Source organism: Trachypithecus francoisi, unplaced genomic scaffold (assembly GCF_009764315.1).
Source record: "Trachypithecus francoisi isolate TF-2019V2 unplaced genomic scaffold, Tfra_2.0 Lachesis_group16, whole genome shotgun sequence".
NCBI classification, from domain to species: Eukaryota; Metazoa; Chordata; class Mammalia; order Primates; family Cercopithecidae; genus Trachypithecus; species Trachypithecus francoisi.
The window spans coordinates 29,828,798-29,841,774 of record NW_022681461.1 but is presented as its reverse complement, the minus strand read 5'-3'; the positions used below and the strand labels follow the sequence as shown (position 1 = coordinate 29,841,774).

At 41.1% G+C, this 12,977-nt stretch overlaps 1 protein-coding gene across 5 annotated transcripts in view; it reads right to left on the bottom strand.

The window, feature by feature from the left end:
• Window positions 1-12,977, bottom strand: part of DOCK8 (dedicator of cytokinesis 8) — a 245,598-nt gene that overhangs the window by 26,964 nt on the left and 205,657 nt on the right. For 4 of the 5 annotated variants that reach the window (XM_033237174.1, XM_033237171.1, XM_033237172.1 and 1 more), the window contains 6 exons: window positions 11,646-11,742; window positions 10,172-10,306; window positions 8,825-8,977; window positions 6,314-6,472; window positions 4,658-4,758; window positions 3,690-3,882 (listed from right to left, as the gene is read on the bottom strand). In XM_033237174.1, coding sequence (XP_033093065.1) covers window positions 3,690-3,882; window positions 4,658-4,758; window positions 6,314-6,472; window positions 8,825-8,977; window positions 10,172-10,306; window positions 11,646-11,742 — 838 coding nt within the window. The remainder of the gene's footprint in view (window positions 1-3,689; window positions 3,883-4,657; window positions 4,759-6,313; window positions 6,473-8,824; window positions 8,978-10,171; window positions 10,307-11,645; window positions 11,743-12,977) is intronic. The other variant, XM_033237173.1, reaches the window with a different exon arrangement.

Below are 12,977 nucleotides of genomic sequence, written 5' to 3'. Positions count from 1 at the left end.
TTACAAAAACATTGCATTTAGAGCCTCTAGCAGAGCATGCGGAGACCATGGTCAGGGTGAAAAAAATAAGAAATCCAAGACACAATATTTAGAGAGGTACTCGCTTTTAGGGCCATGGAAGTACTGATCTGGTACCTGCTTGACCCTGAGGGTGAGTGCCTCCTCACCCTAGCACTGGCCCTGGCAGTGAATACGTGACAGGTCAAGAATCATTCTTAGCTCACAGCTATGGAAGAAATGCATATGGAAAAGAGAAGAAATGGGAAACCTTCCCAGTTTAGGAATTACAAACAGGTGGCACACAGGGCACTCCTTCCTATGGCTGTAATCATGGCGGGCATAACTAATCAACTATAGTCCTTTTCTCCAGAGCTTGGATATAGTCTCAAAATTCTTCAGCATAGTGCTTCAGTCAGCCACTACTAACTGAGCAGAGTTGGCTTGTGAACTAAAAGCTGTTAGCCTTCTGGCCTGGTAACAAGAGCAAGTGAATCAACCTTAGCAATCAATCAGTCCATAGTTGTCACAGATAGCCCTATCCCTTCACATGCAATACTGTAACGTAGTTTTAGGAATATAGGAGGAGGCTCTCAAGTGGCCAGTCCTTGTGGCCAGTCTTTCTTCCAAACCTGGCCTATGTATTATGATGTTTCTGTGACAACAGAAGGTCCAAGAAATTCAGTTGAAAGCATTTAATAACCCAGGATACTATTAGAATTGTATGCAATTTTCCACATTAGAGGAACAGATTTGAAGCTATGTAGCCTCATTAGCTGTAGTCAGAGGAAAAGGATTCTGCAGACTTTCTTGGCTTCAGAATCAGGGAGGTACAAGTAACAGCAGTATCTAAGAATGTGTCCATATCTACAGTTGTGAAATAAATATCGCATTCTGGGACACAGAATTTCAGTGATCTCAGTTTCCTGGAATTCAGTGACCTCAAAGTTATTTTCCTTGCACATATTTATTTATCTCTAGTTTATAAATCTTTTCCAAAAGCTCAATTTCATTGGAGCAGAACAAGGTTGAAAATCAAAGTAAAGAGCATTTGCAAAATCAACACTGGACGTCTGTTGTTAATGCTGTCTAGAATTCTTTCCTCCTTTATAAAGTAAAGCATCCTGATTTGGGGGAAGGAATCACCCATAACTCCAGGTGTGGACCTGTGACCCTGGGTCAGTCAATCAGAGCACTCTATTTCTCTGGCCACTATGGCTGGTTCAGGGATGAGCACAGGACCTGAACAGGATCAATAAGATGCACTGAGGCTTTCTCTGCAACTGCTAGAAAGGAGGCATCTCTCTTCTCTCCTAGGCTTGAACCAAGAGATGTAAACCTAAACTGTGGTGTGGGAAGCCTGTGAAGAATGAAGCTGACACAACAGATGGCAGAGATGGGAAATGGTGATGGCACTGAGATCTGCTGACATTGTTTGGGCCCCTGGGTCCAGTATGGCAGGTGCTACTCCAGGCTCACGTTCCTCATACGGGCTGATACATTCCATTTTTACCTTCTGTCAGTCTGGATTGGGTGTTTTTTCACTTGCCAGCTACATTTCCAAATTGATTTGGTATGTCTCATTTGAGAGAAATACGAATTCACTCATACACATTAATATAATTTGGCTTCTCTTCTGTAGCTGAGAACACCTAACTCATTGCCTCCTGTACATCATGAAGCCCTCACACTTCAGTTTCTTCTGCCTTCCTTTTCAACTTCCTCACCCTTCCCCGACTCACAGGGCCTGGATCATAAATGCTCACAATATTTTGTGCCTCTTTATAACAATATTTCTCATAATTATAACTTTATAAAGATTGGAATAATTAGTCATATGGTATCTCTCTGGTTAGAATGTAATGTACATGAGGACAGAATAAGTATTCAATATTCTCTAGAAGAAGGAATCAATGGATAAAGATATGTGAACAGATAGGGCTGTATGTCCCCATGTTGGGATAATATGGGATATTTCTGTTGATTGTGTAATAATGATTCTGTCTCACTTTGGCATGTCATTATTAGCAAATCAATTGAATTCTAGGTAACATTAGGACAGTAAGGCTTACTAAATATAAAAGTCAATAATGAAATGCAATTGATATTTAAGTGATAAATATTAAATCAAATATAGTCACAGGAAAAAGGAATAAAAGAATTATAAAATAGTTTAGTGAATGAAACAATATGAAGGGCTAAATCTCACAATTTCCTGGGAATTGAAAGAGGAGTACTATAATATTTATTGTTGATAGTATCAAATGGTCAAAATAAATTTGAGAAAAGAAGCAGATATATCTAAAATAACTCGTATAACTTTCTTGTGCACTTTTATGTGATTTGAAATCAGTTGTTATTTTTATGCTTTTGGATGAGATTTAATTATCAGCTTTTATAACAAACATTTCTGAATTAGGAAGAAAATTCATTTGCCGAGCATCAAATGACAGAATAACTATTTTTGTTCTTGAGGACCATAAGAAAGGAGGAGTTATTCACAGGAGGCAATACCCAGCTTTGCTATGTTCTGGGAAACCAGAAGCTCCTGGCTCTACCAGCGTAGTTTTGGTGACTTATTCTCTATGCCTTGGAAAGCTACTTTGAATTGTTCTTTCTTTCTGGTTCATACAACATCACAAAATTGTGTTGAAGAACAATAACAAGAACAAAGCCTTTCATAAAATCAGCCATGTTAATTCAAACAAGAATAATACAAACCCTTGTAAATGACTTCGTGAGTCTGGCTTGAAAAACACTCTATTACTGTAGCTATATTGTTCATGGTTTCAGGGATGGTCATCTCTACAAATTTGTCTCTTACAAAAAAAGTACCCAACATTGTGCTTTTTTATTTTCTCTCTCTCTAAAGGCTGTATTAAACTATTCAATAAGAACACTTTAAGTGGCCACTGAGCTTCCCCATCTGAGCCAGCTTTTAGGTCTGGCAGACAATTTCCCTTTGCCAACTGTGGGTGATTTTCAGCTTATCCGAAGGGTACTAATTCAGCCTTTTGTTTCCCTTCTCAGGTCAATTTGATTCGTTGTTTATTTTGGATTGGAGAGCGGGCCCCTCCAAAGTTGGAGAGTGGAATCAAATGAATGGGCCAGGAGGAAAATCATTTATCCAATGTGTTCCAAACTTTCACAGATGTCAGTATACTGTGTCAACTACAGTCTTTGAAAAAGAGTTTAAATGACCTTAGAAAAGTTGCTCTCTCAGTTCTCTCATCTGTGAAGTGGGAGTAATAACACTTTCCCTACCTAGCTGCTTCACAGCTTTACGGGGAGGTTCAAATGAAGCCATGCATGTGAAAGTGTTTGCAAATGTCTCCCTAAAGTGCTATTAATAATGGCTAGGTGCCATTATTGTAAACAATAATTAAAAAAACCCAACGATGATGGGAAAGCAATTAGAAGAGGTAAATATAATGTATGAACTTAGGATTTTTCAACCTTAGCACTACAGACATTTGGGGCCAGATAATTGTTTGTCGGGGGAGCTCTCCTACTGCAGAATGTTTCGCAGCATCCTGGCTTCTACCAGTCAGATGCCAGTAGCACCTACCCACCCACCCCAGTTGTGATAACCAAAAATGTATCTAGGCATTGCCAAATGTCCCCGGGGCTGGGGGACAAAATCGCCCCAGTTGATAACCACTGCTTTAAGGAAAAAGCTGCACACACCCTACCTGGAAGCTGACACTGCCCACGGGCAGGTAGCTGTGGTCCTCCAGCATACTCAAATACTCAGCTACTAACGCAGCAGCGTGCACCAGGCACATGGCGGCCTCTGTGTAGCATTTCTTCTTGGTGTGTTTCTCTGCCATGTTCTGGAGCCAGGTCAGCCGCAGATCAGGAGATGCCTGGTAACTCTTGGCAATTCTGCAGACAGATTGAGAAGTAGTTTTGAGGACAGTGGGTTAATGACACTCTTCTTCTACTTTGTGTGACCTTTTCTTTTTTTCTCCCCCAGAATTGCCTGCACCCCTCCACCTGAGATTTTGCCCTACATTTCCAGAAAACGAGGGAGAAGAAAATATTTATTAGTCCAACTATTTTTATTCCATGTTTAAGCTGTGCTGACCTCCAAGAAATAGTACTTAGTAAAACCCTTACAGGGAAAAAATACTTGATAACATGATGTCTATTTTAATGGCTCTCAGGCAATTTTCTGCCTTTTCTTTCCTTTCTCTCAAAATAAAACAGAAGACAAGAAAGTATTGCACTTTGTATGATGTTGCATCTGGACAATTTTGCCTCTGTAAGTAATTTCTCCTGAACAAGGACTGGAAGACCAAGTTTTAAACTATGCATAAAAAATGATGTCTAAAGTAAAACTATATATGTATGTCTGAATATAATTGGAAAAAAGCCATATAGAAAATAATTCCAATAACAGTTCATTATTCTTTTCTCTGATTCCGTAGCAAGTAGAAGATAGTGTTATTAAATAATGCCTCACTTTAAATTAGGGAGATCCTTCTGAAAACTTACATATGAATTAACCTACTCTGAATGTTTAATTTCTATATGTTATTTGGCTATCATCCAAACCACTAAATCCATGTTAGCTGTGATCATTACATTAGTAAGAACTCCACAGTGACAAATCCTCGACCCCCAAGTGATGCCCCTTGAGTGTGTCAGGAAAGCTTACCTGTACATGAGATCCATAAGCATCTCAGGATCTTCCTGAAACTCCCTCATTTTCACCGTGTCATATAAGATGCTATTCAGATTACACAGAAGTTCCTCCACCTGCAAAAAGTGTAAGCCTCAAAATAATCTTAGCTTTGTAGTCCCATGTGAAGAGCTAGGATTACATTGAAATGCAAGGGGAAGCCACAGGAAGTGTTGGATCGGAGGGCAGCAGAGACTAGGGGTGGTGGAGTCATCCAGACCTGACTCTGTAGTTTTCATCTTCGTCGGCCAAGGTGCTTATGAGACCTGGATGTGTGTTTGGCCCTTGAGACCCATAAATCTGCCTGAATCCTCATACTATTTCTATCTCCAACATTTTTGTTTAAATTAGTTTGAACCAGTTTCAGTTATTTGTAACCTGAAAAGTTATAAACTCTACTCTGGAATATCAGGGCTTTTTATACCAAGTAGGAAACAGTTTAGGACCTCAGCTTGAGTTCCATGTCTCAGAAGCCTCCTGGATCTTCCCAGGGCTTCAGAGATCTTAGAATCTTTTGTAACCATTATTCTTAATTACAAAAGCCAACAGTGGAGGTCCAGCGGAGCCTGCAGTACAAAACAATGAGAGACTATGACTTGATCTATAGACCCTGGCAGGTGACTCAGCCATAGAATGTTATCTTACCCCCCTTCCCCTCTGCCAGCTTGTCATGGCTCCTAAAATTTCTACCACTAAAGTCATTTCACTGAGTGAAGGCACTGAAGGCCTTTATTAAACTGCCCATATTTTGATTGGTCTTGTTGGTGAATACCTCTACACAAATGATGAAATTAAAGGAGTATGGTCAAGATGAAATGAGAGAGGAAGGATGTGATGTAGAGGGAGGAAAAAGGTTCTGAGAATGAGGATGCAACATTGCCTGAGAGGGCAAAATAGACTCTGGAAATAGGGTTCTCAGACTAAGGGAACAAAAGAAAACATTCATTCATTTATTCTCACTTAATTAAGACCCTACCACAGAGCAGGCTAGGAGCTGGAGTTAAAAGATAAATGGGACAGGCTAGAGTTCCATGGTCGTTGTAACGGACACGGAAGAGATCACTGTCCTTACAAGTTTCCTTAGGACAACTTTGTTTACAAGCTCTCTCAAACTCGGCCCTTCCTTACCCCTCACCAGACAAGTTGGTCCCTTTACCATCCCTTCATACACAAATAATGCATTCTTTCAACTACTCACAATTTCCCCCTCACTTTTTCCCTAACAGAATCCTACCCCAGCCTTTAATCTTATCCCTCCCTGCAGGCTTTCCTGGCCACCAGATTGTTTATTGATCATGACCTCTCTTCCTCCAACCTTACATAGCATTTAGTTCCTGACCACACAGTTGTCACTTACGTATCATTTGTCTTGTACTGCCTCCTAATTGTGTTGATACTGAGCATTCCAAACAGACTGTTAGCATACTGAGACTAGGGACAGTGGTGGATGTATTTCTTTTTAAAACCTCCCATAGTGCTGAGAGCACATGCATATTGGACAATAAATACTTGCAAATGTTATATAAGTATATTTATATATACATTGCATATATATGTACATACATACATACATACATAATAGTTGGCAGACCCAAGACTCATGCATGAGACAAGGTATGTGCTTTGGCGTACCTGGGTGGGAAAAGGAGTCAACTGCATGGCCGTGTCCTCTTCTGAATAGGCCAAAATTGTCCTCAGGGATCTTCTCAGGTGCTCTTCATTAAAGTCTGGTGCTCTGCCCACCAAAGATGCCAGCGACATGGTTACTTGCATCTTTACTCTTGCAAAGTTCTGCATCAGTGAAAAAAAAAAAAAAAAAAGATGAAATAAATAAGATGCACTTAGCAGTAGATAACTGAAAGCAGCATGGCCAGACACAAACAACTCCTCAGTGTTTCCTCTACCCTCTCTTAATCATTTCCTCTTCTCTCAATGAAATGGGAGCTACACTTTGCACAAGATTCATATTGTTGTTTAAATGGTTTAAATGGACATTGCTCTCACATAAATCTGTCAGGCTCCCTTTAAACTTTCATTGAGGACTGGGCTGCCTTTGTGCTGCAAGCTGGAAGATTCTTATACAGTTGGGTCCAAGAATACGGTATATCCTTTTGTGCCAAGAGTCTCTTCTTGGGACTTTATGTAAAGTTTATTTAACGAAAGGGACTTCTGGCTCGGCCTCCTAGCACTTTGGGAGGCCAAGGAGGGTGGATCACTTGAGGTCAGGAGTTCAAGACCAGCCTGGGCAACACAGCAAAACCCCATCTCTACTAAAAATACAAAAATTAGCTGGGCATGGTGGTGGACAACTGTAATTCCAGCTACTCGGGAGGCTGAGGGAGGAGAATCGCTTAAACCTGATAGGCAGAGGTTGCAGTGGGTCAAGATTTCGCCACTGCATTCCAGCCACAGTGACAGAGCGAGACCCTGTCTCTAAAGAAATAAATAAGGGGACTTCGGCGGCCAGCATTTCTGAGATTTTGAACTCTGTGTAAGCAACAGGGTTTTGTTTCTTCTTTCTTTACAGGCCCATGGAAAAACATGGCTATCTCAAGGTCCCCTGAGGAATATCCTGAAGGCGTTTAAATAATCATCCCTAATATATTTGGAGGAGGCTGACTTTCTTCCATGGGCCAATTTATCCTTCCACATCACTTGAGCATACTTATTAACATGGCCACAAATGGAAATTCCAAAGAATCTATCAAAATCTAGACAAACTAAAGCAAACTTGACTGTTCTATAATAAAGCTGAACTCCAAAGTCTTCGTAGCTTTGAATAAAACTCAAGTCTTGGCTAGGCAGGGTGGCTCATGCCTATAATCTCAGTACTTTGGGGGGCTGAGGAGGGAAGATCACTTGAGCTCAAGTGTTCTAGACCAGCCTGGGCATGCAGCAAGACCCTGTCTCAACAAAAATGCAAAAAAAAAAAAAAAAAAAAAAAAAATTAACTGGGTAAGGTGGCTTGTGCCTATAATCCCAGTTACTACATGGGAGGCTGAAGCTGGAGGATCACTCGAGCCCAGGAGTTGAAGGCTGCAGTGAGCTATGATTGTGCCACTACACTCCAGCCTGGGTGACAGAGTAAGACACTGTTTCAATAAATAAATAAATACATAAATAAAATATTAAAATAAAACTAAGGTTGAATGACACTGATCATTTAAAAATCTCTCCCATAGGTCATTCTGGCACTAGCTAGTCAGAATTTAGAAACAGGAAACACTCCTCTGAATTCTAACCTGTCTATTGTATTTTTTCCCCCCACAGATGATAACTTTTAATCCAAAATATTCTTCCATTTCTTTCTTTATTTTATTTTATTTTTTTTTGAGACAGGGTCTCAGGCTGGAATACAGTGGCACAATCTGGGCTCACTGCAACCTCTGCCTCCTGTGTTCAAGCGATTCTCATGCCTCAGCCTCCCAAGTAGCTAAGATTATGAGTGCGTGCCACCACACCCGGCTTATTTTTTATATTGTAGAGATGGGGGTTTCGCCATGGTGGCCAGGCTGGTCTTGAGCTTCTGGCCTCATATGATCTGCCTGCCTTGGCCTCCCAAAGTGCTGGGATTACAGACATGAGCCACTGCACCTGGTTATTTTATTTTATTATTTTTTTTTTGAGATGGAGTCTTACTCTGCTGCCCAGGCTGGAGTGCAATGGGGCAATCTCGGCTCACTGCAATATCTGCCTCCCAGGTTCAAGTGATTCTCCTGCCTCAGCCTCCCAAGTAGCTGGGACTACAGGCACGCACCAATACGTCCGGCTAGTTTTGTATTTTTAGTAGAGACGGGATTTCACCATGTTGGACAGGCTAGTTTTGAACTCCTGACTTCAAGTGATCCACCCGCCTCGGCCTCCCAAAGTGCTGGGATTATGGGCAAAAGCCATCACTTCCAGCCCCTCGCTTTCTATTTCAGAAACATACTAATAGAGACCACTGCATTTATCTGATGAATTCATTTTTACATGCAAATTAAAACGGAAGCTGCTATCTATCTACATAGTCAATTCTTTCTTTCTCACAGGACAGAAGTAAACTGAAATACTTCAAAATTTCCTCATGTTTTTTTCTCAGCTGATACTTTGCATCAATTTTCTCTACTGATTCCAGGTCACTCAGCTGGTTTGAACTCTTACACTGGTGGCTCCAAAACTGAACCTCATGAGGAGGTAAAGGGTGGCACAGGCTTGGCTCCGGGTGACATCCATGCTGCTGCTGCAGTGGTGCAGGACTTGGTGACACAGGTCGAAACACTGTTCCACCTCCTCTTCGAAGAGTAAGTCTCCAAACTAGGAGAGACATAAGAGGCCATTAGGCATCACTTGGCACTTTGATACACTTTCTGGACCGTTGAAATATGCAAATGTCCATTTGGAAAAGCAAAAAGCCTAGAGGAGTTAATGCATTACTCCATAAAGATAATGAGCTATGTGAATCAGAAGATGAATTTAAGCAATGGAACAGACTTGAGATTTAATTATGAACTGTCCAGCTAAGGTCAGAGCTGTGTTATTAACTGCACTGTGAGCCAGGTTGCATTCACTGGTGAAATCACAACTGTGATGGAATTAAACCTGAGTTTCCTGGGTTCCTGGGAATTTATTGGTGATGAAGAAAGAGAAAATGGTCCTGATAAGGATGAGCAGAAGAATTTTACTTTTTAAATTTAAAAGACCTCATGTAGAAGGCACCAATTGAGATCTTCAATAAAGGGAAAAATAGGACGCGCACAGGCGCTCACGCCTGTAATCCCAGCGCTCTGGGAGGCCGAGGGAGGTGGATCACTTGAGGTCAGGAGTTCGAGAGCAGCCTGGCCAACATGGTGAAACCCTTTCTCTACTAAAAATACAAAAATTAGCTGGCTGTGATGGCACACGCCTGTAATCCCAATACTCAGGAGGCTGAGGCACGAGAATCGCTTGAACCCGGGGGTAGAGGCTGCAGTGAGCTGAGATGGTACCACTGCACTCCAGCCTGGGCGATAGAGCGAGACTCAGTCTCAAAATAAATAAACAAATAAATGGAAAAACAATCTGCATGTTACCCCAGGATAATCCTCATTCCTCAGGCTGTGAGAAATTCATTTCTGACCTTCCTGGCATTTTATGGCATGACATTTTGTAAGACTAATGGGAGTCACATAGAGGATTTAATCTCACTCAGCAGAGATTACAGAGAGAAAGTGAAATTGCTAAGTCACTCAGTTGATCTCTGCTCTCATGTCATAGACCTTCAGTGAATGGCCGTTTTAAACTTCTAGAGTTAGGTCCACATTTCAAGTATGGGAGCCACTGTTTTTCCTCTCCATGGTGGCTTTCCACAGAATCAGGGCATCTGCTTTCTTCCTAGGAAGACTTAAGACCTTTACTGTGATGCCACTTAATATGCTCTGTGAGTTTGGGTCCACCTGAAGAGAGAAGTGTGGAGCTAGATGAGAATCTTACCCTTAACTAAGAGGAAGAAAACAAGCATCCCATGTTTACCTTGGCGATGAGAGCACGGAGTGTTGCAAAGCAGTGAGTCAGGTAGGTGGTACTCTGATCACAGTTCAGAGAATTCACCAGCACCCTCAGAACACCTCCCAGCAGGCTGTCTTTACAGTCCAGAGCCGAGCTCGCCTGGGGGAATGGAAGAACAGCATTATTGAATGCCTGCACTGTGCCAATGAACTGGATGTTCCTGACAATTAGCTCAGTAATGCTGATGTTCCATCTCCAGTGGTGAGTCTTAAGAGTTTGGTGAGCCACCACGGGTATCATCCATTAACCATGGGAACGGAAGACCTATTTCCAAATGGCTTTATTTCAATGCTTCCAATAAGTTTGGGATTTCTAACTAATTCTGGGTTCCTAAATAAAGGGATAAGGCCCATCTCCCTCATCCTGGGTCACATCTTTTGGAAAGTTCTTTCTTTGTGTACAAGACATAGTTCTCCTTATGGGATTCAAAACACAATTGTGGGCTTCCCAGTACAACAGGGGCTGCTTGGTGGCAGCAAGGTTTCTAAATAGAAGCTTGCTTATCAGCTACAGAAGGACTAACAACACCAATACAATTGAGGGCTAGTATAGATATTTGGCACCTAATACTGTGCTATATAAAGATACGATGAATGTGATACCAAGCATTTAAGTTATCAAAGATATCAAAGTCAACTAAAATATCACATACTTTTTGTGTTCATTTTTTATATGATTACTTAGATTTTAGACAATTTAAAAGTTAGAGAATTAAGATTTCACTGTGTTTCAACAATATTTCTTCTAGCCCTAAAAGCAATCCTGGACCTACTCTAATGAAGGACTTCTCAATGGAAACACGTAAGAACTCATTTTTCAGGGCAATTAAAAACTCATTATTACCTAGACATCTTGGGAATTTGTGGAAATATCACAGAGAAGATAAAATTAGTATGATACAAAGTGCACAAAGCTATATTTTTCTACAGCAGGGATGGCAAATTTAGGGTACAAATGACTTTCCTTAACCAATTTAAGTCCAAAGAAGACTTCATTTATCAAATTTAGCACTCTTTTTACCTAGCCTAGTCATAATCATAGCTCCCATATCCGACAGTGACCATCATTCAACTGGAGTTGACCCATCAGAAAAAATTCTAGTTACCACTACTGTTCTAGATACTAAACTATAAGCGCAACATCCACATTATAAACTTGGTACATACTCACACAGATTTAACCAAGAGGGTCAGTTTGTCAAACACCTAACCCTCTCCAAGTAAGCCCTAAGTCAAAGAAGCCAGAAGAATGTTGGGTATCTCTGAAATTTATAAGGTAGACATTATTGCAAATAGTAAATTAGCAACTTCATTTTTTAAAAAAAGGTACTATGGGATCACATTTATGTCTTTCACAATTTTGCATTAAGAAGTCCTTATTCAATTCTAGTAAACATATTCATGGCAGACAGATCAGATTGGGTGTTTGTTTTCCTCACCTGGATAATGTTTTCCTGCATATCCAGGATGATTAAATGTGCTTCTGTAGCCAGGTTGCCACTGATCAAGGCTTCTTGATCTAACTCTGCCTTTGTTCTAGGAAACAACAAGAGGTCAAATTAAAGCGCATGTCAAACCTGGCCAGGTTCCCCATGATGGTAATCTATGCACCAAGGTGTAAAGAAATCTCCAGAATAGTCAACCTTGAAATGAAAACAGAGCAACCAGCCCTGAGTAACTATAGTGCAAGTGCCTTCTGTGATTCATGTCTTGTTGAAACTACTGTCTAGGTAAGGTCTCCTGGTCATCTGCAACCCCATTATTATTAATAATGATGATGACAATTATAAAAATAACACTATGGGTAGAGAAGCAGTTATTAGTTGCTACTAGCAATTAAGCTCTCCTATCAGGTTGTTGCCTAAAGCCTCAGGGCTATGGCTGTATTTCATGCATGAAAACCATTTCTAGATCTGAGTAAGGGGAAGCCCCTGCAACATGCGAGAGAGAGTGAGACTGGATGTGATGTGAACTTGGCAGTGATGCGGCTGGGTTAGGAAAGGGTGGGGCTTTAGAGCCGGGTCAGGGGAGAGTCAGTCTCTTAACTTCCCAAAGACCACTTTGAGGTTGCTCAGTCAAGTGCGTGGGGTCTTTCGTCCTTTTCCATTGGGAAGCAAGACTGTATTCCTGTAGGGCAGGTGATCTACATCCTGCTGGACATTACTGGTCACTGCCCACTTGGGAATGGGAAATTGCCTGGTGCTCACTCCTCTATTAGGTTTCACTTTAAGGAATTAGAATGGGTTTTTTTTTTTTGCTAGCCCATCTATTCTCATGAAATCTAAGTGAAGGTGTAAAGGGATATTTTGTATCATCATCCAAATCTAGTTGCAAGGAAAGGGAGGTATGAAGAATTGACTTTACCAAGATGCCTCAGTAGCCAAGATGTTACCACGGGGTTGGGGTATCATTATATCAGCTCAGATGTCTTGGACCAGGGTTACCACTTAGCTGTTCTTGAGTCCCCTTCACCTAATGATGGGGGCATTGCAGCTGCTTATATACCACTGAGGACTCAAAAAATAAGCATTTCTGTGTGTTTTACATGTTTTCATGTTTAGGATAGGCTCTCTGGTCCCAAGGTACTTGACATTTTTTCTCATTCTCCAAGTGATTAATATATGTGTAAAAAAAATGAAATCTAAAAGTTGTTTTTTTTTTTTTCCTTAGAGATAGGGTCTTGCTCTATCACCCAGGCTCTTGGAGTGCAGTGGCACCATCATAGCTCACTGGAGCCTTGAACTCCCGAGCTCAGGTGATGCTCCGCCTTA